This window comes from Haliotis cracherodii, unplaced genomic scaffold (assembly GCF_022045235.1).
Source record: "Haliotis cracherodii isolate W230 unplaced genomic scaffold, xgHalCrac1.p SCAF_9, whole genome shotgun sequence".
Classification (NCBI taxonomy): Eukaryota; Metazoa; Mollusca; class Gastropoda; order Lepetellida; family Haliotidae; genus Haliotis; species Haliotis cracherodii.
In genome coordinates, this window is record NW_027266343.1 from 8,362,521 (window position 1) to 8,386,342 (window position 23,822).

The following is a 23,822-nucleotide window of genomic DNA, read 5'->3' on the forward strand; positions in this document are numbered from 1 at the left end:
TGACAAGTCCGTGATATAAGTTAACTGAAATATTGTTCAAAGCAGAGTTCACTCATATGCTGAAGCCAGTGTGAATTTTCTTTCAATCAAGATATAAAAAACTTCACTTATGACATCCTCTTTGAAAGTAGAGGATTCTACTAAAATGATGAGGAAGGACAGTTTCTGGGTTTCTAGCTTGCAGCACAGAATGATGAGATAGATTTATCATTTCTACGCTGGATCTCATTGTATTGTCAAGTCAGTGTCAACCTCTGCCATGTGTACAGTACATCACCTGGGATTACATGAAACAAAAATATGGTTATGCCATGTTATACTAAACCATCTGTTCTGCAGATTTGCCCAACTCCTGTTTGATGATAACCACATTCTTCTCTGTTTCTCATTTTGCTTCTTACTGTTCAGTTGACTGACTTCAGTGAAGACTTTGAGAGTGGGTTACAAATCAAAGCTCTTCATCCTTCGATGCCTCTATTGTCATGGTCTTTCAATAAACACTCATTTGTTTCAAGTATATCATAATTACACTAATACTTTTAGGAGTTTTCTCTTTCACTTTTTTACTGCTGTGATACAAAGCCACTAGTTCATTGCCATGGTCTACTAAATTTTTGTTTGGTCTCAAGGCATGGTAGTAAGCTGTAACAGCCCATATCTGAAAATTAAACATATGCTACTGTGGTAGAAACTAACAGTTTTACTCCACTAGTCCTTAAAATGATAACACATAGCAAAACCCTTCTACTCGTCCTTAGGATACCTTAACTATTGGGCATTTTGGCAAGGACTATAGGACTGGTGCCAATTTCTAACTCTATACTAGAATCTGCTGAAAATGTATTCAAAATTATTCAGGAGGTAAGTTTGTGCGAATAGATTCAAAAGAGTTTTCACTACGACGAGTAGAAGCATATCTGTAGGATCTATACGCTTAACATGATCCATAATGACATTTGTCAGTGTTGATACAGTGAACTAACATATATTTGATGATTGTATATACTCATACAACTATTTAATAATGACAGGCATGAATGACTTAGTCATGGTTTAAGATTTAACAAAAATCAGACTGATGAATTTGGACATCAACTGAGATATGTGAGTCCTGTTCATATGCTTATTCCAAATGTCAGATCTGATGATAGTTCTTATATAAATAATAAGTTAACAGATGCAGTAATTATCAGCAGGTGTAACCTACTAATCCAAGGACACAGTCTAGTATGATTACATTCAGTCTGGTAATTAAGGCTTAGCCGATCTTAGCCAGTGGATTAAAACTAAATAAAAAATTATGCCAAATGACAACTTCAAGGAGGTGAGTTTTTGGTATAGCTCTATTCAGTTCTCCTTTCTAATACAATGCCAGTAGAAGGCAGTTGGCTTGTGAATATGTTTGGTGAGTAATTAAAGAAATTGAAACAGAATTAATCTGATTTACTGCCTTGCACGCTCATCTTGCTGATTTTGCACCTTGTTTTGCACAAGTTCTTCTATTGCTATGTGTGCTGTGAGAGATTTGCTGACATATACCATGTCACAGATCTGTGTGTATCCTGTTGTATGTGATGAGATGTTTTGTGTGACCACTGTTTCCCATCCCTCAGTCATTGCACTTATCTGTGAAGACAGACCTCGATAGGAAATACGATACCCCTCTTTGTGGAGATTTGACAACCCCTCATTTCAGCTGAACTGCGGTTGAACTTTGACAGCACAATCTATGTGAAGAATATTCTCTTGAGCCAGACAGATGTCACCTTTCTTGAACAATTCATTTCTTTACTACCATGATGTGGAAATTTTGATTTGTACAAATGAAACTTTCGAAGTAGACAAATATTCCTTCTATTGCACTCCCTGTAGGGTGTAGATTCCATGGAGTTCCTTTTAGATGTCGATACCATGGGGTTCAGAAAGGAGAGGGTGTATGAAATATCCACAATTAATGACACACCTTTCATTATTTACATTCGGAACTGGCTGTGCAAGTTTGTTTCTGAGGTGAATCAATCAGGTCAGCTGCTTCACTCACTCGAACAGAGAAATTTGATGCTGATTGGCTGATTGGAAAGTTCACCTGACGTGATCTGCTATGCAATCCTTGTCAGATCTTCCACTGAGAGGTATCGTATCAGAGAATAAGATTTTTATGACATTGTAGTATTTGTACATAGATAGGGATTGGTCAGCCAAATCATCCATATTTAGATTTGTTATGAACTCCCTTGATCGTTTTTGATATCATATAATGTCACATGGCAAATTCAGTTTGTCACCTTTTCAGTCCTAGATGTGTCATAATTAATTCCAGAAATGTTAATTTGGAACATTCTTGTTATTATTTTGTATGGCTAGTGATGTAGGGATCATCCTGTTCATCATAAATATGCATGCCTACCACCGTGTTGGATAAACCTATGTGATTATTTCAAAGTTAAGGAGTCTGCAAGTCAGTCCTGAATACTTCCTGAATTCAGTAACTGCCACAGGTCTACATGGTCTAACTTAATAATGCTAATGGATGGCTGATCAATTTTGCTTTTTGAGGTAAATGCTATATTTCTGGTGAGATATTTTTTCAGCATTATTATTTAGTCAGCTTTGAGAAAAGAGCAATTTATCATCGTTTTTAGATGCTGATTACTGATAGTCTTGATAGTCTTTATAGTCTTGATAGTTTACTAGAATTTTGAACGTAAGCAATTGCCATGCATTAAACAGATGATCACTTTCAGCATGTTCAAAAGAATTGCATAATGAACATCAGTATTGTCTTGATTGATAATCCAAAATATGGCAAATCAAGTTCTTTTTGTTGTTGTAAAAACAGTGTTCATTCTATCTGCATAAAATGTAGGGCTCTTTGGCATCACAGTGATACAATAAGGGTTATTTTCAAGAACAAAACAATGGCATCAGTTTTTCTTGGAACAATCTGTCAGCCGGTTTGTAAAGACGCCAGAGCTATCGTTAGCTCTCAGAATTGCTGTTCAGTTTCCTGATCTATGATGATCAGAATGAAAAATATAAAAAAATTACCACCCAAATGCATTATGTCAATCTAACATTTTCCAATCATAGAGCCAGTCAACCAGTCTGTTTCATGTGCCAGGTAATGAAATGATAGATCTACTTTTGAAGCTGTTCATTATAGCTCTTCCCAGTGAAATCTTTGGGCATAATGAATGTGGCACGCAATGGGATGGAGCTTGCTTCATAAGCCCATTGCTTACTTCCGATGTTAACATACTGGTATTGGCAAGTGGAGCAGATTTAATGTTTTAAGTGAAATTTATATTTGTGATATAAATTTCCCTGTTCTGGAAACCATTCTCCTAACTGTTGCATGTACTGTAGGTGATTGTTTTTGTTGTTATGCTGAGGCTAAACATGCTGAATGAACACTGTTTATTTATATTAAAAACATTTTTCTCTTAAAATAGTTTCATTGATCACTATCATGATTAAATTTGAAATCGGTGTGTATTTATCCTGATTATTTTTAACTCAAATAAGTATAGAAACTGGATTTTAATTGTGTATATCAAGATATTATACTTCTCATAGTTTCAGTGTCATTGTCATCCTGGTTTCTACTCTATCATGTTCCTTAATTATGATTATTATTATTATTGCGCAGCAGCAATTGGAAACAGATTTAATTGATGTTTTTCTTCTCAGAAAATGACAGCGATTTAGGACCAATAGAGACAAAGAGATTCTTTATCATGGGTATGTTGGCCATTTTAGCTTTTTGCCCAGCAGCATCAGCAACCAAAGCCGCAAATTGCAAATCAACACCCTTGTTCCATTGCAAACATTCAATTTAATTCACCATCTTGAGGGTCATCTCAAGTACTCATTAGCATTATTCTGCATGATCGATAATTCCTGTATAGAATATTGTGATGGGTTTGATGCAGATCTGCCCAAAGAGGACATAACCAAGCTAGTCAATTTTGTCAACCAGCTCATTGTCAATAACTTGGTGCGATGCCATTGTAAGTCAATATACGCCACTGTTTGCTTATTAAGACTTGTTTGCTATTCTTGAAGTAGTTCCACTGAGTATATATGTTGTAGGAAGTTTCCCATTGTGAAAGGTAAAGCAGTTGACCATTTTTACACTAAGTCATCTCTTGTCTGGCATATGGCCATTATCAAAATGCATAACATTCTTGAGGATAGTGTTCTCTGGACACAATTTAAGTTTGTATCTATTTTTTTATTTCTTGTTAACTTGTAGTCTCAGCTGGTTTTAGTTCTCAGGTCAAAATCAATTATTAGATTTTCATCTAATTTTTTTAAACAGGTTTGGCCATGTTTGGCGGAAGCCTTTAATTTTCCTTCTTCTTCTTTTTTTTTGTATATTTTTTTCAACAACCCGTCCAAGACATCTGTGTATATTAACAGCCATGGTTTCAGATGAAGTATGCATGTTTGTTAGGGCCATGTATGTGGGATATTTCATCATGTGGGGAAATAAGGGATTGCATGATTCCCTTCGTCTACAGGTACTTAAAATGTATGTATGTATGTATCAGTATGATGAGAGGAGTGTGTTTGGTTGTGAGGCGGGCGGGTTCGAAATTAAGGATGAAAGTCAAAGGGTCCTTCGCACAACCTAATACTGAATATATTTGAGATTGAGGGGGTCGCTAGATTCCAGTACTGTAGGGGCAAACCTCATGGAACTCCTTAATTTTGGACACTAGAAATCTACTGATTACTTTATTATGGCCTGATGGTGATGTGCTTCATTATGTTTCTAGCCCTTGTTTTGCCATGCTTCTACCCTACTGTCCTCTCATTGCACTTGCACATGTTACAGGAACATAGAAATCACTATTGCAGAAAATGTACATGTAAACATGCAGTGTGTGTTTCCAATAGACCCTCATGCTGTTATATATAGAGAACCTGACATGTTGGGAACACCTCAAGTGTTGCACCTGTGTACTGCCTCGGGACATCATTGGAATGTAGACTTAAAACATGGTGGAAGAGATGTGTAAAACACCTGTAAAATATGCAAATGATACGAGACAAGTTATGAAAATAGGTATTACTGAAGACACTGTTCTGGTGATGTCATGGCATGAAAAAGCAAATGGCACAACGTGACATGAAAAATATTATTCTGCTTCTCAGTCTCAGTTATATATAATGAATTCTGTTTGAGTTTATTATTTTTTCATGATGGTATAAATTTTACATAATGAACTTGGAAATGAATATTATGACTGCAGCCTTTTTTTATTCCGGGCCAACAAATGTGAACTAATTTGCTTTTGTAAGCCATGTGTAGATCTAGATATTGAGATAAGATGAGTGAGTGAGTGAGTTTGATTTTACGCCGCTTTTAGCAATAATCCAGCAATATCACGGCCGTGGACGCCAGAAATGGGCTTCACACATTGTACCCATGTCGGGAATCGAACCCGGGTCTTTGGCGTGATTAGCGAATGCTTTAACAACTAGGCTACATGACCGCCCCTGAGATAAGATGAGCAGAAACAAGAAATATTTTCATTTTCACCTGTATCAGCTATAGAAATTCACATATAAGGACTGCTCGAAGAGCCTGAAATTCTACAAGCCCTTGGTATGTCTGCCATTAGATGAACTTCTTCATCTAGTACCATTTTCTGTCCCTTAGAACGGTTCATATGACAACCTTCCACTCACCCAAAGCTTTACTGGATGCACAATTTTCATCTATATTTGCACCTCAAGTCCCATGGAGTGCAAAGATATTAAAGTAAATTGAGTCGTGGCCATGCAAAGTCGCACACATGTTAAATTTTATGCATTTTTTTACTGATTCAATAAGGCATAAGCTTCACAAATTTTGTATATTTCATTTGTTTTTTGACACAGTTCTCACCTGGGACCCCACTAATCATTACTGAGAGTCCTTAAGACTCTTAATAGAAAAAAACATGGGGATTTCAGGTCCCCAGCATTGGCCAGCAACCTATGCTGGTCGTAAGAGGCAATGTAATGGATCAGGTAGTCAGACACGGGGACTTTGTTGCTTGCATGTCATTGTACCCTGATGGTGTGGATCGTTGCTCATAATATCAATCCCTGGATTGTCTGGTCCAGACTTGATTATGTACAGGCCACCATTATATGACTGGAATATTGCTGGTTGCAGTGTTAAACAATAAACAGTAGAAAGTCCAGGTAAATCCCCACCAGCTAGTCCCCCACCACATTAAAATTAAAGCTCCAGATATATCAAGTCTGTTATGTATTACAACATCACCTCAACAGCTGCTCTGTAAGCTGGCATATGTTGAAGCATGTTATGTAAGCACATGCCTCAGGGCAGGTTTTAATGGTCGGAGACCCATCTAAATTCCATCTCACTTATCTGGAGCTGTAAATAGCCCTGAAACATCACATGCGTTCTTCGTGTTCTACTTCAGCACTGACTACTGCTCGTCAGATGTTATCAATATTTTACATGTATAGTGTCTCGTAAATGTACCTTCTTTGAAGGTTGATAAATCTTCTGTAATGTTTTGGTCCTGTCAGAAGTTTATGCTCCCAGGAACAGGAATAAATCCTAAGAAATACAGTATGTCAAACACCAAACAAGTTTGACCATGTTAATTAATCTGCCAATTAGGTAATGTCAGCATGTGGATTTTAACATATTGAGGACAACAAACATGACCAGTGCTACCCATGCATCAAGGTGTTGTAGGAGGACAGCAAACATGACCAGAGCTACCCATGACACCTAGGTGTTGCTAGGAGGACAGCAAACATGACCAGAGCTACCCATGACACCTAGGTTTTTCCAGGACAACAAACATGACCAGTGCTACCCATGACACCTAGGTGTTGCCAGGACAACAAATACAACCAGTGCTACCCATGACACCTAGGTGTTGCCAGGACAACAAACGTGACCAGAGTTACCCATGACTCCTAGGTGTTGCTAGGAGGACAATAACATGATCAGAGCTACCCATGACATCTAGCTGTTCCCAGGACAACAAATATGACCAGAGCTACCCATGACACCTAGGTGTTGCTAGGAGGACAGCAAACATGACCAGAGCTACCCATGACACCTAGGTGTTGCTAGGAGGACAACATACATAATCAGAGCTACCCATGACATCTAGCCGTTCCCAGGACAACAAATATGACCAGAGCTACCCATGAATCCTAGGTTTTGCTACGACAACAAACATGACCAGATCTACACATGACACCAAGGTGTTGCTAGGACGACAGCAAATGTAACCAGAGCTACCTATGACACCTAGGTGTTGCTAGGACAGCAAACATGACCAGAGCTACCCATGAATCCTAGGTGTTGCTAGGACAACAAACATGACCAGAGCTACCCATGACACCTAGGTGTTGCTAGGACGACAGCAAACATGGCCAGAGTTAGAGAATAGCAGTTAGATGATTGTGTCAACAGTCAACTGTTGACTTGTGGCAGTAGGAATCAGTTGAAACACTTGGTTCATCGTCTCTTTGACAATTAATGATTTGTTTGTTTGAAAAGAAATATTTGTTGAAGAAAATGCTGAGAGAAAAAAAGTTTACAACAAAAAATGGTTCACTGGACATATCCTGGAAATGCTGCACAAGATTTTGTTTAGCCTATCCTTGCAGAGAAACAGTAGTGACATCTTTATGAAAAATACTAGACCCTCCCTCTTCGCCCTCCCTCAGAATATCAAATCAGCCCTAGTGTGTCAGGACCAGGTATTTGAGGGTTGGCGTACTGGTGGATGAGGATGTTAGTTCAGTGTGAATGTGACCTACAGGACATACCTAAAACACCTGAATGTTGTAAGAATGCCTGTCACTGAAAATGGTGTCACTGATGATGGTGGGAGGACTAACCTGATGAGACACTATAACCATGAACCAACACACATTCAGGGCTGAAGACTAAAATGGCAGGAAGTTACTCCTTACAAAATATATACTGCAATTCATTTGCCTTAACAGAATATTGCTTCCAAAGGATACTGAACATTACTTTAAATGTCCACACTTGCTGTTACATTAACAATATGTTGGTTATACCGCAAACTTTATTTACATATTTAACTCGTAACTATGATCAGATTGAATAAAAACATTCTTCGAGGAAAGAAACATGTTGTAGAAATCTTGTTTTTGCATGTTTGCCTGACTATGGTACCAATGAAATAATGCTATGTCTTGATATCAATTGGTGCTACTTGTACATGTTGGCCGAGTTAAAATTAAAGGTTTTTCATGGACAATAATTTCAGGCCAGTTGATGTTTGGCCTCATTTTTGCTGATCTATGAAACTATGAGCGATTATGCTGAAACCAATTATGGGAAATTATGCTGAAACCATTCATCATGCTGAAAAACATGAAAGATAATCATGAAACAAAACGGGGTAGTTGTCTGGATATGCATTGAAATCAACATGAATAGGATTATTCAGCAATGCTAGGAATGCATATGTATGTACAGTGACTCATTGTGATAACTATTCATTATATGTAGATACATACTTAATGTTTCTTTGTTATTTGTTATATAATCTGTTCATTTACATGTGATCATTTCCACCATATGTTGTTCAGCAACCCATCAATTCATCTAGTTTTAGTAAGTCAGCATTTGGTTCAGAAACATGTTCCACAACACTCGAATACATTATCTGTCATAACAATTGAAAATATTATATTTTGTTCCGATTCCTTGATCATGCTGATGTCTAGTCATGTACTAATAATTTTATTCAGTATTGAGTTCTGACCGAAGGCTTGCATTATGAATTATTGCTGTTTTGCATGATACAAACAGATGTTTATCATTTGTTTTGTATTTTTACCCTGAGCTTGATGTCAATATGACTATGACTGTTAGATACATATTGAAAACCTTTTTCTTCTGGTGACCTGCATTTCTTTGAAATTTGAGGCCAGCTTAAATTATTCTTGTCCACAATCCTAAAAAGCCTAGAGCTGATAAACAGGATATAGCATTATTGCTACTGCAGGTTCTTTCTTGGTCATTTCCGCTTTGTTGTTCAAAGAGCTCTGCTTAATGACTGCGATAGCATGTTTTCCAGACCTGGTCATACTTCAGTGAACATCCGCCATACTGAAGCATTGAACAGACTGCAGGTGGACATGAACCTGGTGGTTGTGTAGGAGCACTGTTCACTGGCAGCTAACTGTGTGACATTAAACTGACTGCTGGTGGACATAAACCTGGTGGTTATGTAGGGGCACTGTTCACTGCCAACTAACTGTGTGACATTAAACTGACTGCAGGTGGACATGAACCTTGTGGTTGTGCAGGGGCACTGTTCACTGGCAACTTACTGTGTCACAGAACAGGTGGTTGTGTAGAGGCACTATTCACTGGCAACTAACTGTGTGACAGAACTGATGGTTGTGTTATGGCACTGTTCACTGGCAACTTACTGTGTGACATTGATCTGACTGCAGGTGGACATGAACCTGGTGGCTGTGCAGGGGCACTGTTCACTGGCAACTAACTGTGTGACAGAACAGGTGGTTGTGTAGGGGCACTATTCACTGGCAACTAACTGTGTGACAGAACTGGTGGTTGTGTAGGGGCACTATTCACTGGCAACTAACTGTGTGACAGAACTGGTGGTTGTGTAGGGGCACTATTCACTTGCAACTAACTGTGTGACAGAACTGGTGGTTGTGTAAGGGCACTGTTCACTGGCAACTAACTGTGTGACAGAACTGGTGGTTGTGTAGGGGCACTGTTCACTGGCAACTAACTGTGTGACAGAACTGGTGGTTGTGTAAGAGCACTGTTCACTGGCAACTAACTGTGTGACAGAACTGGTGGTTGTGCAGGGGCACTGTTCACTGGCAACTAACTGTGTGACAGAACTGATGGTTGTGCAGGGGCACTGTTCACTGGCAACTAACTGTGTGACAGAACTGGTGGTTGTGTAGGGGCACTATTCACTGGCAACTAACTGTGTGACAGAACTGGTGGTTGTGTAGGGGCACTATTCACTGGCAACTAACTGTGTGACAGAACTGGTGGTTGTGCAGGGGCACTGTTCACTGGCAATTAACTGTGTGACAGAACTGATGGTTGTGTAGGGGCACTGTTCACTGGCAACTAACTGTGTGACAGAACTGGTGGTTGTGTAGGGGCACTGTTCACTGGCAACTAACTGTGTGACAGAACTGGTGGTTGTGTAGGGGCACTGTTCACTGGCAACTTACTGTGTGCCAGAACTGGTGGTTGTGCAGGGGCACTGTTCACTGGCAACTAACTGTGTGACAGAACTGGTGGTTGTGTAGGGGCACTTTTCACTGCCAACTGTGTGCCAGAACTGGTGGTTGTGCAGGGGCACTGTTCACTGGCAACTTACTGTAGAACAATTCTACTTACTTTGGAAAACATAATGCTGCATGATTTCAGTATACAAATGTGCCTTATGTTCAACCCTTGTATGTTGGAACATCATTGCAGGCCATGAAAGGTCCTCTTGCATACATGCATGTTATAGTATTAACCAGTACATAAAGACACAAGCATTCTCTCAATCAAGTTTGCATGGCTTGCATGAAAGACATATTTGCTCAACATATCCCATGCTTTCTTCAAATAGACATCACCCAGTAGCCCAAAGCTAGTAACATTCTGTTTTGTCCAGAAAGCTTAGCTATTAATCGTCCATAATCAGATAATAATCTGATTATAGATTCAGAAAACTGATTGTGTTGTTTGATGTCGGATGTCATTCCAGCTGTCTCTTGCCTGATCCAAATTGTCTATTAGATAGCACATGGCAAATGGTTTATGTGAGTGAGTTTAGTTTAATGCTGCTTGGAACAGTATTCCAGTTTTATCACAATGTGTCAACTTAACATGTGAGGAAAAACCGAAGTGATACAGGTCTCAGATGTTGACCACTTTAATGAAACCCACAAGCACAGGTATGGTGCTGACAAACTTGGAACATGATCAGTGCAAACCGTGATTCGATTCCATAATCATAGGTTTCAAGGAATGCAACCCCTGCAAAGGGAGTTGTGGTACTTTGGACAAGTGGGCCATCCATGCTCCTAAATAGTGATGAAACACTGTAATTCATAAAATTAATGCGAGTGTGAATTAAATGCGAAAAATGCGAGTGGTCTTTGCTCGCATGAATAAAGATCGCAATTATATCAACAAAAAGACATTTTGGTTAGCAGAAATACAAACTTAGACATATGCTAAGAACAAACTACTATGTATTCCACATCACTGTTTGCTGAGCAGCACTTCTAACAAGTATATTAACAATGTCATTCAAACACTAATTACATCCTGTGAATTGTCACGGCTGGGGTCAAGACAAGAGTTCTACTCACTTATGTCATCACTGATCACACCTGCAAGTCGAGACAGACGCAACACAGTGTCTTTGTTCTTTGCGACTGCGTCAAAGGCCGACACGAGCCATTGCGCATGGATAGGCTTCATCACACTAATTCTTAGACTTTTGAACTTCCTTAATGCCAGTTAACAGAATAAACACAAAATGTATCTGTTGTTTTTAGGAAAACATAGCGTAAATACTCTACTCAGCGCTAATAAGTGATGCTATTTGGTGTGTGATTGGATTAAGATCAGGTTGGATTAAGGTGACAAATTTTCCTGTAAACCTGATTGAAGACATTTTCTTTATATATAAATCCACTGATTCTCGATAGGAGGGAGGTTTCACATTCAATTCATATTGAGTCACATTTTGGGCCAAGGACTCATTAATTTTACGATTTACAGTATTCCAGGTACATGTTGGAACGTAGTGCATTTATTGTAGCATTGAAAATGAATCTTGGAACAGGACTGATCATGTTTCTAGCCTGTAACACTGTGTTTGAGAAGTGTCGGTATGTTTATGATGACATGTATGGTTCCAGGCTGGCTCTCCGGGAAGGAGGCACTCTTCATGGAATCCCTTACTGAGGAGGAGATCGGGGAAGACTGTGTCAGTGTCCTGAAAAAGTTCCTCAAGAAAGATGACATTCCACCACCCAAGCGAGTACTCAGGTGAGTAGCCACTGGTGACACAATCTGTTTATGACTAGTACATTGATGGGTACACGCATCACATATTGGATGTTCATTGGTTCCAATTAGCAGGAACGCCAAGAGGGCTTGTCAGAAATTGGCACTAGTCCTATAGTCCTTGCCAAACTGCCCAAGGGTAAAGGTATCATAGGGACTAGTAGAAATTTGTCCTTTTTAAGGGTTTTGCTATGTTATCATTATAAGGACTAGAGGACGAAAAGTGCTAGTTTCTAACCCCTGGAACTGGTGTTCAAAATCACAAAGTGTTCAGTGGTACTTGAGGTCTTTAAGGGTATTTGAATCAAGGGACCCTAAATCTCTTAACATATGGTTTATGATCAGCACCCCTTGACTTTAAAGCTACATTTCCAACACTGCTAGGGTCCATTTGGCTTTCTGCTGAATTTTGGTACAACACATACTTTAACCCATTGGTCATGTGTTTTCAACTAAAAATAATAAATTTGCAAATTGCGTTTGGGTTATTTGCATTCATTGAGGATTTATATTTTAACTTGTGATTACCAAATGCACCTTTCCTTTTCTGAAAGAAATATCTTCTCTCAAGACCACTTGACTTTTTTGGTTCATTTCTGAAACTGCATGTTGGCAATATTAGAGGATATAAACCTGAAAATTTAGATGTGGAGTTCAGTCTGCTCTTTCTCATTACTCCATCCCTGTTTTTTATTTTTTCCCAGAACACTCGTCAACTTTTAATCACTACAGCCGAAAATAACATCAAATCATTATAAATGCTCATGTTAACTGCCGTTAAAGAAGATTACTTTGTGTTATCGAACACTTTTGCTAACTTTGTATGTAGGAAGCCGGTCATTAAGAATGTAAATGTTTATTGATATTGCTAAAATGCATTGCTTAGAGCCAAATTATGTGAGGTTTGATACAGCATAGAACAGATTGAAAGCATGTAGAATTATTGTTCATCTTTTGTCAGAACGAGGTGGGGCAACAATCCATTTACTCGTGGCTCCTACAGCTTTGTGGCTGTCGGTTCGTCTCAGAGCGACCTGTATGCTCTCATGGAGCCACTACAAGCCCCTGGCATGGAAAAGGTATGTTCTTGTTTGTAGTGAGTGAATGTTTTGCGCCACAGCAGGGGTAGACAACCTTGGTCACATCCAATTAGTCCGCAGGTCAATTCAGACTACTGGCTTATGTAAGGTAGCAAGATTTTTGTTGAAAAAAAAAAGTCGCTTGGGATTTTCACTTGTCGCGGATTAACGGACTAGGGGGTGTCTATCCCTGTTCAGTCAGCAATACTCCTGGTCCTGTTCCACAAAGCAATATTAGCGCTAAGATGATTGTAAATCCTATATTTTAACATAGATACGACAGTTGTAGCACTACGGTTGCTTTGTGGAACGGGGCCCTGATGTATATGTTTGTTGTGAGTGAAGGATTCTTTTGCCGTGGTCAGCATGTTCCCGCTATATCACGGCAGCCTGTACGTAATCAACACTGGGCCATGCAATCCAGAGCCCACTTGCACAAGGTGATCTTAGTGCTAAGACTATTGTAAGCTTATGTTAAAGTAAAGAGTTACAATCATCTTAGCGCTAACATCGCTTTGTGCAAGTGGGTCCAGGTGTTGATAAAATGAGTATGACCCATGATGTAAATCTGTGATAATACGTGATCAGTTAGGCTACACGTTTGACCACCTGATCTTTGGTATCGATTTGTTTTGACAAGCATGGAGTATTTTGACCCAGTCTGCCACTCTATGCTCACTGCTGCAGTCCTATAGGTTTATCCTCAATTATCCAGTGTGTCATTGCTCAATCATATCAAATACCTTGGAGCCATTCACTACCACAGCTTTGTTTCAAAAGTCACCTCCTCCTATCTCTGACCACAGAATTTTCCCAGACTAACATCTTGTCTCCGAAATGAACATATCTTACAGAGAAACACTGTTGTTAAATAGTCTTTATAAAAAATATAATAAAAAGGAGCCAAGAGACTCTTCATTTGATACTGCAGTAATCTATTAACAAAAATTTTTGTTGAAAAAAAAAAGTCGCTTGGGATTTTCACTTGTCGCGGATTAACGGACGAGGGGTTTCTATCCCTGTTCAGTCAGCAATACTCCTGGTCCTGTTCCACAAAGCAATATTAGCGCTAAGATGATTGTAAATCCTATATTTTAACATAGATACAACAGTTGTAGCACTACGGTTGCTTTGTGGAACAGGGCCCTGATGTATATGTTTGTTGTGAGTGAAGGATTCTTTTGCCGTGTTCAGCATGTTCCCGCTATATCACGGCAGCCTGTATGTAATCAACACTGGGCCATGCAATCCAGAGCCCACTTGCACGAGGCGATCTTAGTGCTAACACTATTGTAAGCCTATGTTAAAGTATGGGAGTTACAATCATCTTAGCGCTAAGATCGCTTTGTGCAAGTGGGTCCAGGTGTTGATAACATGAGTATGACCCATGATGTAAAGCTGTGATAATACGTAATCAGTTAGGCTACACGTTTGACCACCTGATCATTGGTATCGATTTGTTTTGGCAAGCATGGAGTATTTTGACCCAGTCTGCCACTCTATGCTCACTGCTGCAGTCCTAGGTTTATCCTCAATTATCCAGTGTGTCATTGCTCAATCATATCAAATACCTTGGAGCCATTCACTACCACAGCTTTGTTTCAAAAGTCACCTCCTCCTATCTCTGACCACAGAATTTTCCCAGACTAACATCTTGTCTCCGAAATGAACATATCTTACAGAGAAACACTGTTGTTAAATAGTCTTTATAAAAATATAATAAAAAGGAGCCAAGAGACTCTTCATTTGATACTGCAGTAATCTAGACTTGCCCACTTCTATAGACTTGCATTTCTCAAAATGAGACTATGGAGGCAAATGAGATATGATACAATGGATGCAGATTTCTGTGACCAACTTTTTTGTTTCTTGAAAAGGTAGGACTAAACACCATTTATGTTTAAAAGGAGACCCAGAGATGGGAGATTCAGAACCTGTGGAGACTCTAGAGTTGCTTTTTATAGGCTATAGCATTATAGTAAAGGCTAAGCGGAAGGGAAAGTAAAATGGTTCAGGGACTGTGTGACAGACTGTCATGTTCAACACTGGATCCTGCTTTTTTCAGCCCCAGGTGATGTTTGCAGGGGAGGCAACTCACCCCTCATTCTACTCCACAACACATGGCGCTCTACTAACCGGTTACCGAGAAGCTCAGCGAGTCATCAAGCTGTACACTCAGTGAACGCCATCATCGTCAAGCTTCATCGTCCGCAGGCATCCCCGTGATCGCAACCCCGTGATGAGGACACGATCTTTCACTTTTGATGTCATGTCATGTGATAATCATTGAGGCTGGTATTGAATGCTTCTAGATCTCCATCACCCATCAGCATCTATGTATTGGCTTCATCCAACTCATCTTTGCAGACGCTGGTGTTGATGAGTTATATAATGACTGCAATCTGTTCATGTATGAGGTTCGACTCCGACTGTCTTAGTTCTCTTAAGTTTCATGTATGCTTATCAGTGTTTGAAATTAGGCATTGGAAGTCATGGGATCCTTGGCATAAAATAACGTAAGAAGTTGAAGATTCAAGGGTCTCTAGGTTCAAATATCGTGGAAGACCTCAAGGAACCCAGGATCTTCCTTAACTATGAATACTGCTTATTTGAATTTGCATTACTCCTGTTGGATGTGACTCATATTATATTTTGGGAGCACGGTTGCCCCTTTCTTCTGAGGTGATTCAAGAGTTGTATTCCTCAGCACAGAACCTATTATCGTGGGTTTGCATCCCACTTCATCTCGATTGTATTTCTAGGTTTGTAATCACCATACCAGTGCTTGGGGTTTCACCAAATTGGTTAATGTCTGAGACCTGTACCACTTCGGTCTTTCCTCCCACATTAAGCTGACATGCCACGATATAACTGGAATACTGTTCAAACCCAACTCGCTCACTCACTCTTAGTATTGACTGTTGTTACTTGTCCATATTTGGTCAGACCAGTTTATGCTTGACGAGTAATAGTAAGGCTCAATATTATAAATGAGTGACAGTTTAGATGACCAGATAGAAATATTGCTACCTCACAAACAAAAACTTGAACAACTTCAGTAAAATAATTCCAATCTGAAGTTTTAAACTTAGACCATAGTTTCTGACAGTGGACCTTCCGTCCTTGCTCATGTGAAACATCATTGATCATGTGGTTGGAAACGCAACATATGAGTTCAAATCTTAGATTCCCCGGGATTATTATTTTTGGTTTGCCTGCACCAAACGCATCCCATGCTCATAGGCAGGGGTGACAATCTATGCAGGGGCGAATTTTAGTGACCACAAATCTGTGAAAACCTGATGGCTTCCCCCATTAACACCCCCAATTTATGGACCATTGCAAATAAGTATCCATTCTCATCCCTGATAATGGTAACATGTCGGTCCTCCCACATCAAGCTGACATGTTGGGGTGGTCGGGTAGCATTGTGGTTAAAGCGTTCGCTTGTCACGCTGAAGACGCGGGTTCGATTACCGACTTGGGTACAATGTGTGAAGCCCATTTCTGGTGTCCCCTGCCGTGATATTGCTGTAATAAAGTGTCGTAAAATCAAACTCACTCATTCACACAAGCTGACATGCGGTTATATAACTGAAATACTGTTGAAAGCAGTATTAAACCAAAGCCTCTCTGTCACTAACTCTCACACTCACTGTCTTTTATCACTGTTGAAAACTGGCCTGGTCGTTAGTCAAGAGGTGCAGCATTGACAACAACACTGTGGTATTATTCAGCATGTCTAGATTCGTCACTCTATGTGTGTATGACTAGACTCACCCTAAACCATGCATTGAGTTTTGTCATGTGTACATTTTACCCACATATTTTTAACTTATATACTGATATAGTGATCCAAGTGATTAAGCAGAATTATGTTTCAATAATAGAAATTCTTTTCTTAAGATTGTGTAGATATAACTGTTTGTTTGACTTGAATGTGGTATTGACTGTTAGTTAATGTATATGATCAACCCACTGCCAAATATAGAATCCTGCATAGAAGCTATTGCTGTGCTAAATGTGATAAAATATTTATTCAGGCCAATGCTTTCTAATACTTTGCACTCTAAGGGACAATTATTCAGTTACACCTCCAAAATGTCTTTGAAAATAAGAAAGTAACACAAGAATTAATTGTCTGATTGATTTCTGTTACAGCCAGTTAACAATGCTTAGAAAATAAATCTTCAAGCAAATGTGGAATGCATGTCGAACTGTGTAGAATGACTGAAGTATACAGCTACTATAGAGGCAGTATTGAATGATCTATTGTTTAGTTAATCTGTTAGTTGTTGCTGTTATATAGTTCAACTATTTTTATCAACTATTTTCCACATTGGACATAATTTGAACTCAACTAACTAAGATCAAACATTTGAGGTTTACTGATCCCTGTTTCTTTAAACATGTTAAGCAGAAACGTTAACTTCTGTAATAGCATCTACTAACTGCAGTAATTTGGGTTGAACCGTATTGTAGATAGACTGTTGTGTAGTTTCCATGACAACGAAATATCAATAATACTGTGAGAGCTAATTTCAGCATGTTGTAAAGGATAACATTATGAAGCCTATTCATCTATGTGATAAACATTGTGTTGGATCACCCCAATAACAATAACATCGGTGGTTAAGGAGCTATCAGGTATTTTGTTCCCAGTTTCCGTGCCAGTTCATGATATCATCCTTGTTCATGTGCATTAATGATGCTGATGAAGAGCGTTGCGCTGCTTCATCCCGCGATGTTGTGTGAAAGTTCCTGCAATGATGTCATCAGTGAGTTCTTGGAATGCTGAACGCACAACTTTTTGACCAAATTGTAAAGTGTATTTTCACCTCTCTTCATGAATCATTTATTGACATTGTTCCAAAGTTTTAGAAATGTATCACTGGTGCGAAATATACAGATGAACCTTTATTTGTAGTATGCATGATTATGAAGGGCTTTCCTCACGGTTCATCTGGGAGTTTTAGATTTGTTGATTTATTTACGGCCCCATGAATATTGTTTTCATTGTGTCATTGCATGATCCAGCCCTCTGAATTTGAAACCCTGTTAATCCAATACTGTCTTAGTCTGTCTTGGCAATCGGACTATTCAGAAAGTATCTGTTTGATTACCTAAGACATTGCTGTTCTGTAGAATTATTTTAATCCAAACAATTTCTCAATTCACAATTTCCTGTATAGTATAACAGGGTTTCACTGTAATGACAACAAAGATTGGTGTGTTTTTTAATGTCCTATTCCTAACCTATCAACAACAGCTTCTGAGAATGTCAACGTTATGCACAATGGCTGTTTCAGTTTCAGTGATCGGCCAAATGAAATTGAAATGACAATGGGAACTAATGATGATTTAAAGAAGTTGTATGTCTTCTGGATATTGGCACTTGTTATTGTAAACAGCAATAAGTTAGGACTCTGTTGCCATGGTTTCATGGCTTTTTTCGTTTTACTACTCTCTCGGTACATGATCTCCTTTGAGTCTTGTTGAGTTTTGATGAATTGTTTTATTGTAGAACTCATTTTTCATGTGTATGGTGTATAACAGCTTGCAAATTGTCATCAGAAATTAGTTTAGTTTGTACACCGAACAAGGGGAAGTGACATTTTAGCAAAGAAATGTGATGGGGTATATTTTTTAAGTTGAAATGTCTATGTATCGCTTCATGTGAATGAAATTTTATCTTGTTATTTCTGATAATAATTTGACAATGATGATTTTACTTTGTTTGTATGTTGAGCAGGACAAGCCATGCTTCAAAGTTCTCTATTCAAGAGAGTGCTGTGTGTCGGTTTACTGCAATTGATGGATACTAGTTATCAACCTAAATATTTTAGCGTATAGATTCCCACGTACCCCTCTCCCCTACCCTCCCCCATCCTGCTTGGGGGCCCCCCAGGGCTCATTTGACATGCAGATTATGAAATATGTATTTGTCTGAAAATTTGTTCATTCAGTTCAATTAGTGATTCATTGAATAATGAAATATCTTCATGCTCTCCATTTTTCAGCCTCAAGTACCTAACTGGTTGCTGGAGTTGCATGAAACAGTATTCATTCTGTTGTATGATTTATTTTCTGAATCCGATTTTGAATTTTGAAATTCACCTTGCATGTGTACTTGCCAAAATATCCTGTTGAGAGTTTGGGGCAATTGAGGTTTTTACGTTGCCGTCTATGCAATATGGGTTCTGCTAGTGCCCGACCTTGACCTATGATCACGTGATTCGGGCTGGTCCACCTCTCCATATTGAACAGGTCAACCCCAAAATGAAACTGGTTATGTTGCCATAGCAATGGTGCACCTCCTACCTGTTGGTTTCTGTAGTATCTGAACCTGTAGAGGTGAAATAATTTATTGTGGATACCTATTGTAATGGGATGCGTCAAATAAAAGTCTTATTGTATAAAATAAACTTGTGTTTTTATTTTACGATAGTGTCAATCGTGGATTTATGGAACTTGTCTGTGAATGAATTTGCCAGTGTGTTCATAGTCATGGTGTCACCCTATAGACATGGACTGAAGTAGCTGAATTTCAAGGTCTCCCTGAAGATGAAAACCTTGTTCTCACCTTCCAACACATATGTCCATGCATGCACTCACACTCACTGTTTATTGGTTTGTCTGTACCATGCTCATGGCTTTTGCCGAAGTGGTAAAGACCTGAACCACAGGGGCCTCTCCTGGCACATTAAGCTGACCTGCAGTGATGTAACTGAAATAGTGTCCAAAGTTTGTTTGTTTGTTTTTTTGTTGTTTAACGCCGCACTCAGCAATATTTCACCTAACTGATGGTAGTCTGTAAATAATCAAGTCTGGACCAGACAATCCAGTAATTGACATCATGCACATCCTTCCACACAATTGGGATACGATGACATGCATCAACCAAGTCAGCGAGCCTGACCACCCGATCCCTTATTTGCCTCTTAGGACAAGCAGAGTCACCTTTCACAGCAAGCATGGGTTGCTGAAGACCCATTCTACCCCGGATATTTTCACCGATCTAGTGTCCAAAGCTGCTTAAAACAACTCATTTCATTCGTGACCAACTCGTGTTATTCCGTGAAAAGCGTTACGGAAAGGGGCGAGTGGTGACGAATGAACTCACTTGTACCCCAACAGATATCAGGGCTTCATGTGACCTGATTATCCCCCGCCGCGCGAAAGCGCAAAGCGGGGGATATAGTATTCACGACCGTCCGTACGTCCGTCCGTACGTCCCACCTGTTTGTTGCCGCGATATCTCAAGAACTAAACACTGGATTGTCTTCATATTTGGAACTATGGTGTATATACAGACTCCGCAGACACCAGTCGGTTTTGGTCACCTTGATCCCATTTTCAAGGTCACAGCAGGCAAATCTGCTTTTGGAGTTAGAAAACAGTGTTGCCGCGATATCTCAAGAACTAATCGCTGGATTGTCTTCATATTTGGAACTATAGTGTATATACAGACACCGCATACACCTGTCAGATTTGGTGACCTTGACCCCATTTTCAAGGTCACAGCAGGCAAATCTGTTTTTGGAGTTGGAAAACGGTGTTGCCACAATATCTCAAGAACTAATCGCTGGATTGTCTTCATATTTGGTACTATGGTGTACAGGCGGGGGATATTTCGTCACTCTGTGACAAATACTTGTTGAGAGCCTACAATGAAAGCAAGGATCGTTGTTCATGCTATCCAGCTGTCTGACTGGTCTTAACTTGAATATTTAAAGTAGGGATTCAGGTTAGAATAGGTCAGTATCTTGTGTGTGGTCAGGCTCAGTGCACTTATTGATGGGACATTGCTGGTAATATCAATCACTGGTTTGTGTCGCCATGACGCAATTGTTTACACAAATGACTATGACATTGATGGGAGTACTGGGTACAAACAACAAATACACACTATATATACCACTGCAGACAGACATTAAACATGCATTACTCAGTGCTGTGATCAAATATGGATTATGTTTCTGAATGTTAAAAGCTGCTTTACCTGAAAACCAAAATATCATTGTTTTTTTTCATGAACAGGAAATTCATGTTATGCTATCCTAACCGTATGCAAATGAAATCGATAGTGTCATTTGAATAATGCCATTGAAATCATTTCTAAAAAGTATTGATGGTTTGGTGTTGGTCGTGGCGTGTGACAGATGGATGACATAGAGAGACGAACCCAACATGACGACCTCATTTCATACAGGCAGTAATAACACTTATCTAGAGTTTGTTTCCCTGTGGGGATAGGTCCACAGTAGTTGTTGATTGTAGTTTAACGCTGCACTCAGCAATATTCCAGCTATATGACGGCAGTCTGTAAGTAATCGAGTCTGGACCAGACCATCCAGTGATTGAGATCACTACGATCTACGCAATCGATCTACCCAATTGGGATACTTTGACATGCATCAACCAAGTCAGCGATCCTGACGACCCGATTCTTTAGTTGCCTCTTTCTACAAGCAAAGTCGCCTTGTAGGACAAGCATGGGTTTCTGAAGACCTATTTAGCCTGGGTTTTCACGAGTGAGATCCACAGCAACAAATACTGGTCAGCAATAGGGCCTGTAAATAATAGAATCTGGACCAGAGAATCCACTGATTGACATTTTGAGCATCGATCCACGCAATTACGATAAGGTGCAATCAAATTAGGGACCAGTTCCAAAGTTCGATGTCGGATAAAAATCTTAACGGGGTAGGGGTTAATGGTCCTGCAAGTTTTCCATCCGACAAAATCAACATCGGATTTCTCCCTGTTTTACTAGTATATAGCAACTAAACTAAAACTGACCCATTTTCATTCATATATGCTGTTAGGAGTTGTCTTAAATACGCTGAAGACCCGAAGTTCGATTCCCAACATGTATACAATGTGTCGAGCCCATTTCTGGTGTCCACCACCGTGATATTGCTGGGATATTGCTAAAAGTGGCGTAAAACCATATTTGTCCGACATCGATCTTTTGAACTGATCCTTAAATCGACGAAAGGTATACGAGTATTTGTTTATTATGTTGTTGTTTACCTCAGTGTCCCCACTGGTACGTGAGTAAATGAGAGTGAGTGTTGTTTTACGCACAGGAACTCAATGATAGCGTGTATAACAATAGAAAAAAATCACACCCCTCTATATCATATACATCATCGAGTTCCTGTGGTTTTACGCCACAGTCTGCAATGTTAAACGTAGAAGTATATCAATCTGTGCGGTTACACTTGTAAGTAAGGCTAAAGTGAGCTCAAAGACAGTTGATGCGGATAGCACCAGTTGAACACAGGACTTTGATGCACTTATGTCATTTCTTATTTGAATTCAAGAAAGGCGCACGCACTCATTCACGCACGCACGCACGCACGCATACAGGCGCGCGAAAAAGTGAGAGTTCCGGGAAAAGAATACAGGAAGTCTCTGCCAGCCCATGGGTGTCGTAAGAGGCGACTAAATGGCTCGAATATCATCCTCGCTGACCTAGTTTATGCATGGCATATCCTATTTACGTAGATCGGTGCTCATGATGTCAATCACAGGTTTGTATGTTCCAGACTCGATTATTTACATCATATCCGTCATATAGCTGGAATATTGCTGAGCGCGGCGTTTAACAACAAACAAACTAAACAACAAATAAACAAAACAACAAACTTGTTACCTTCCTCCTTTTCACTGTGACATCATTTATTCCCATCGTCATATAGCTGGAATATTGCTGAGTGCGGCGTTAAACAACAAACAAAACAAACAAGACAAGCTTCACCGAATAAGTAATCTCGTAACCTGATCAAATTGACCTCTATGTTAAAGCTTCGTCTCCTGGGAAACGTCCGTCGACATTGTGAAATCAACTTACGTCAATGAATTATTCAAGGCGAAATACGAGTACCATCAACTGTCGTAAGTTACATAACTGACTGACACAATATCACCTAATGAACACGTGACGTCGTGTACCAGTTTCAGATTTCGTTACTCAGATTCAGGGCTACACTATTTTGCTGATCAACCCCTGTCGAGTGCACCGTACAACTGCAAACCGCCGCAAGCGTAAACATGAAGAATCATTATAATCTTGCGTGTCAATTTGTGTCTTAGATTGCGATGACATAATTATGTAACCCAACGCTTGTGCTATTACGTATATAGCTTGTTTAGCGCCCATGCCAGCTGGAACGCAGAATGTTTTTGGTTTGGTTTGTTGTTTAACCCGCACTCAGCAATATTCCAGCTCTGTGACGGCATTTTATCTTCTTCCCGGCAAGTAAAGCTTTTGAATTTATTTTTAGCCCTGCATTTGTTTGGTAGGTTGGTTGGTTGGTTGTTTAACGCCGCACTCAGCAATATTCCAGCTATATGACGGCGGTCTGTAAATAATCGAGTCTGGACCAGACAATCCAGTGAATGACATCATGAACATCGATTGAGATCGATGACATGCATTAACCACGCAGCGAGCCTGACCACCCGATCCCGTTAGTCGCCTTTTACGACAATCGTAGTCGCCTTTTACGGCAAGCATGGGTTGCTGAAGACCTATTCTACCCCGGATATCTTCACGGGTCAACCCTAAAAGGCGACCGACCGAACCCTGCATTTGGTTGCCTTTTACGTATAACGTAGCATTTCTTATCTCGAATCCCAACGAGGTT

General features: G+C 39.6%; 1 protein-coding gene across 2 annotated transcripts in view; it reads left to right on the forward strand.

The window, feature by feature from the left end:
- The window catches only part of LOC139452365 (spermine oxidase-like), a 33,636-nt gene extending 14,044 nt beyond the window's left edge, over positions 1-19,592 (forward strand). Inside the window, exons 3-6 of one of the 2 annotated variants that reach the window (XM_071233822.1) lie at positions 3,691-3,741; positions 11,941-12,070; positions 13,050-13,167; positions 15,233-19,592. In XM_071233822.1, the coding sequence (XP_071089923.1) occupies positions 3,691-3,741; positions 11,941-12,070; positions 13,050-13,167; positions 15,233-15,349 (416 nt within the window). In that variant the 3' untranslated portion in view covers positions 15,350-19,592. The remainder of the gene's footprint in view (positions 1-3,690; positions 3,742-11,940; positions 12,071-13,049; positions 13,168-15,232) is intronic. The other variant, XM_071233823.1, reaches the window with a different exon arrangement.
- The last annotated feature ends 4,230 nt before the right edge of the window (positions 19,593-23,822 follow it).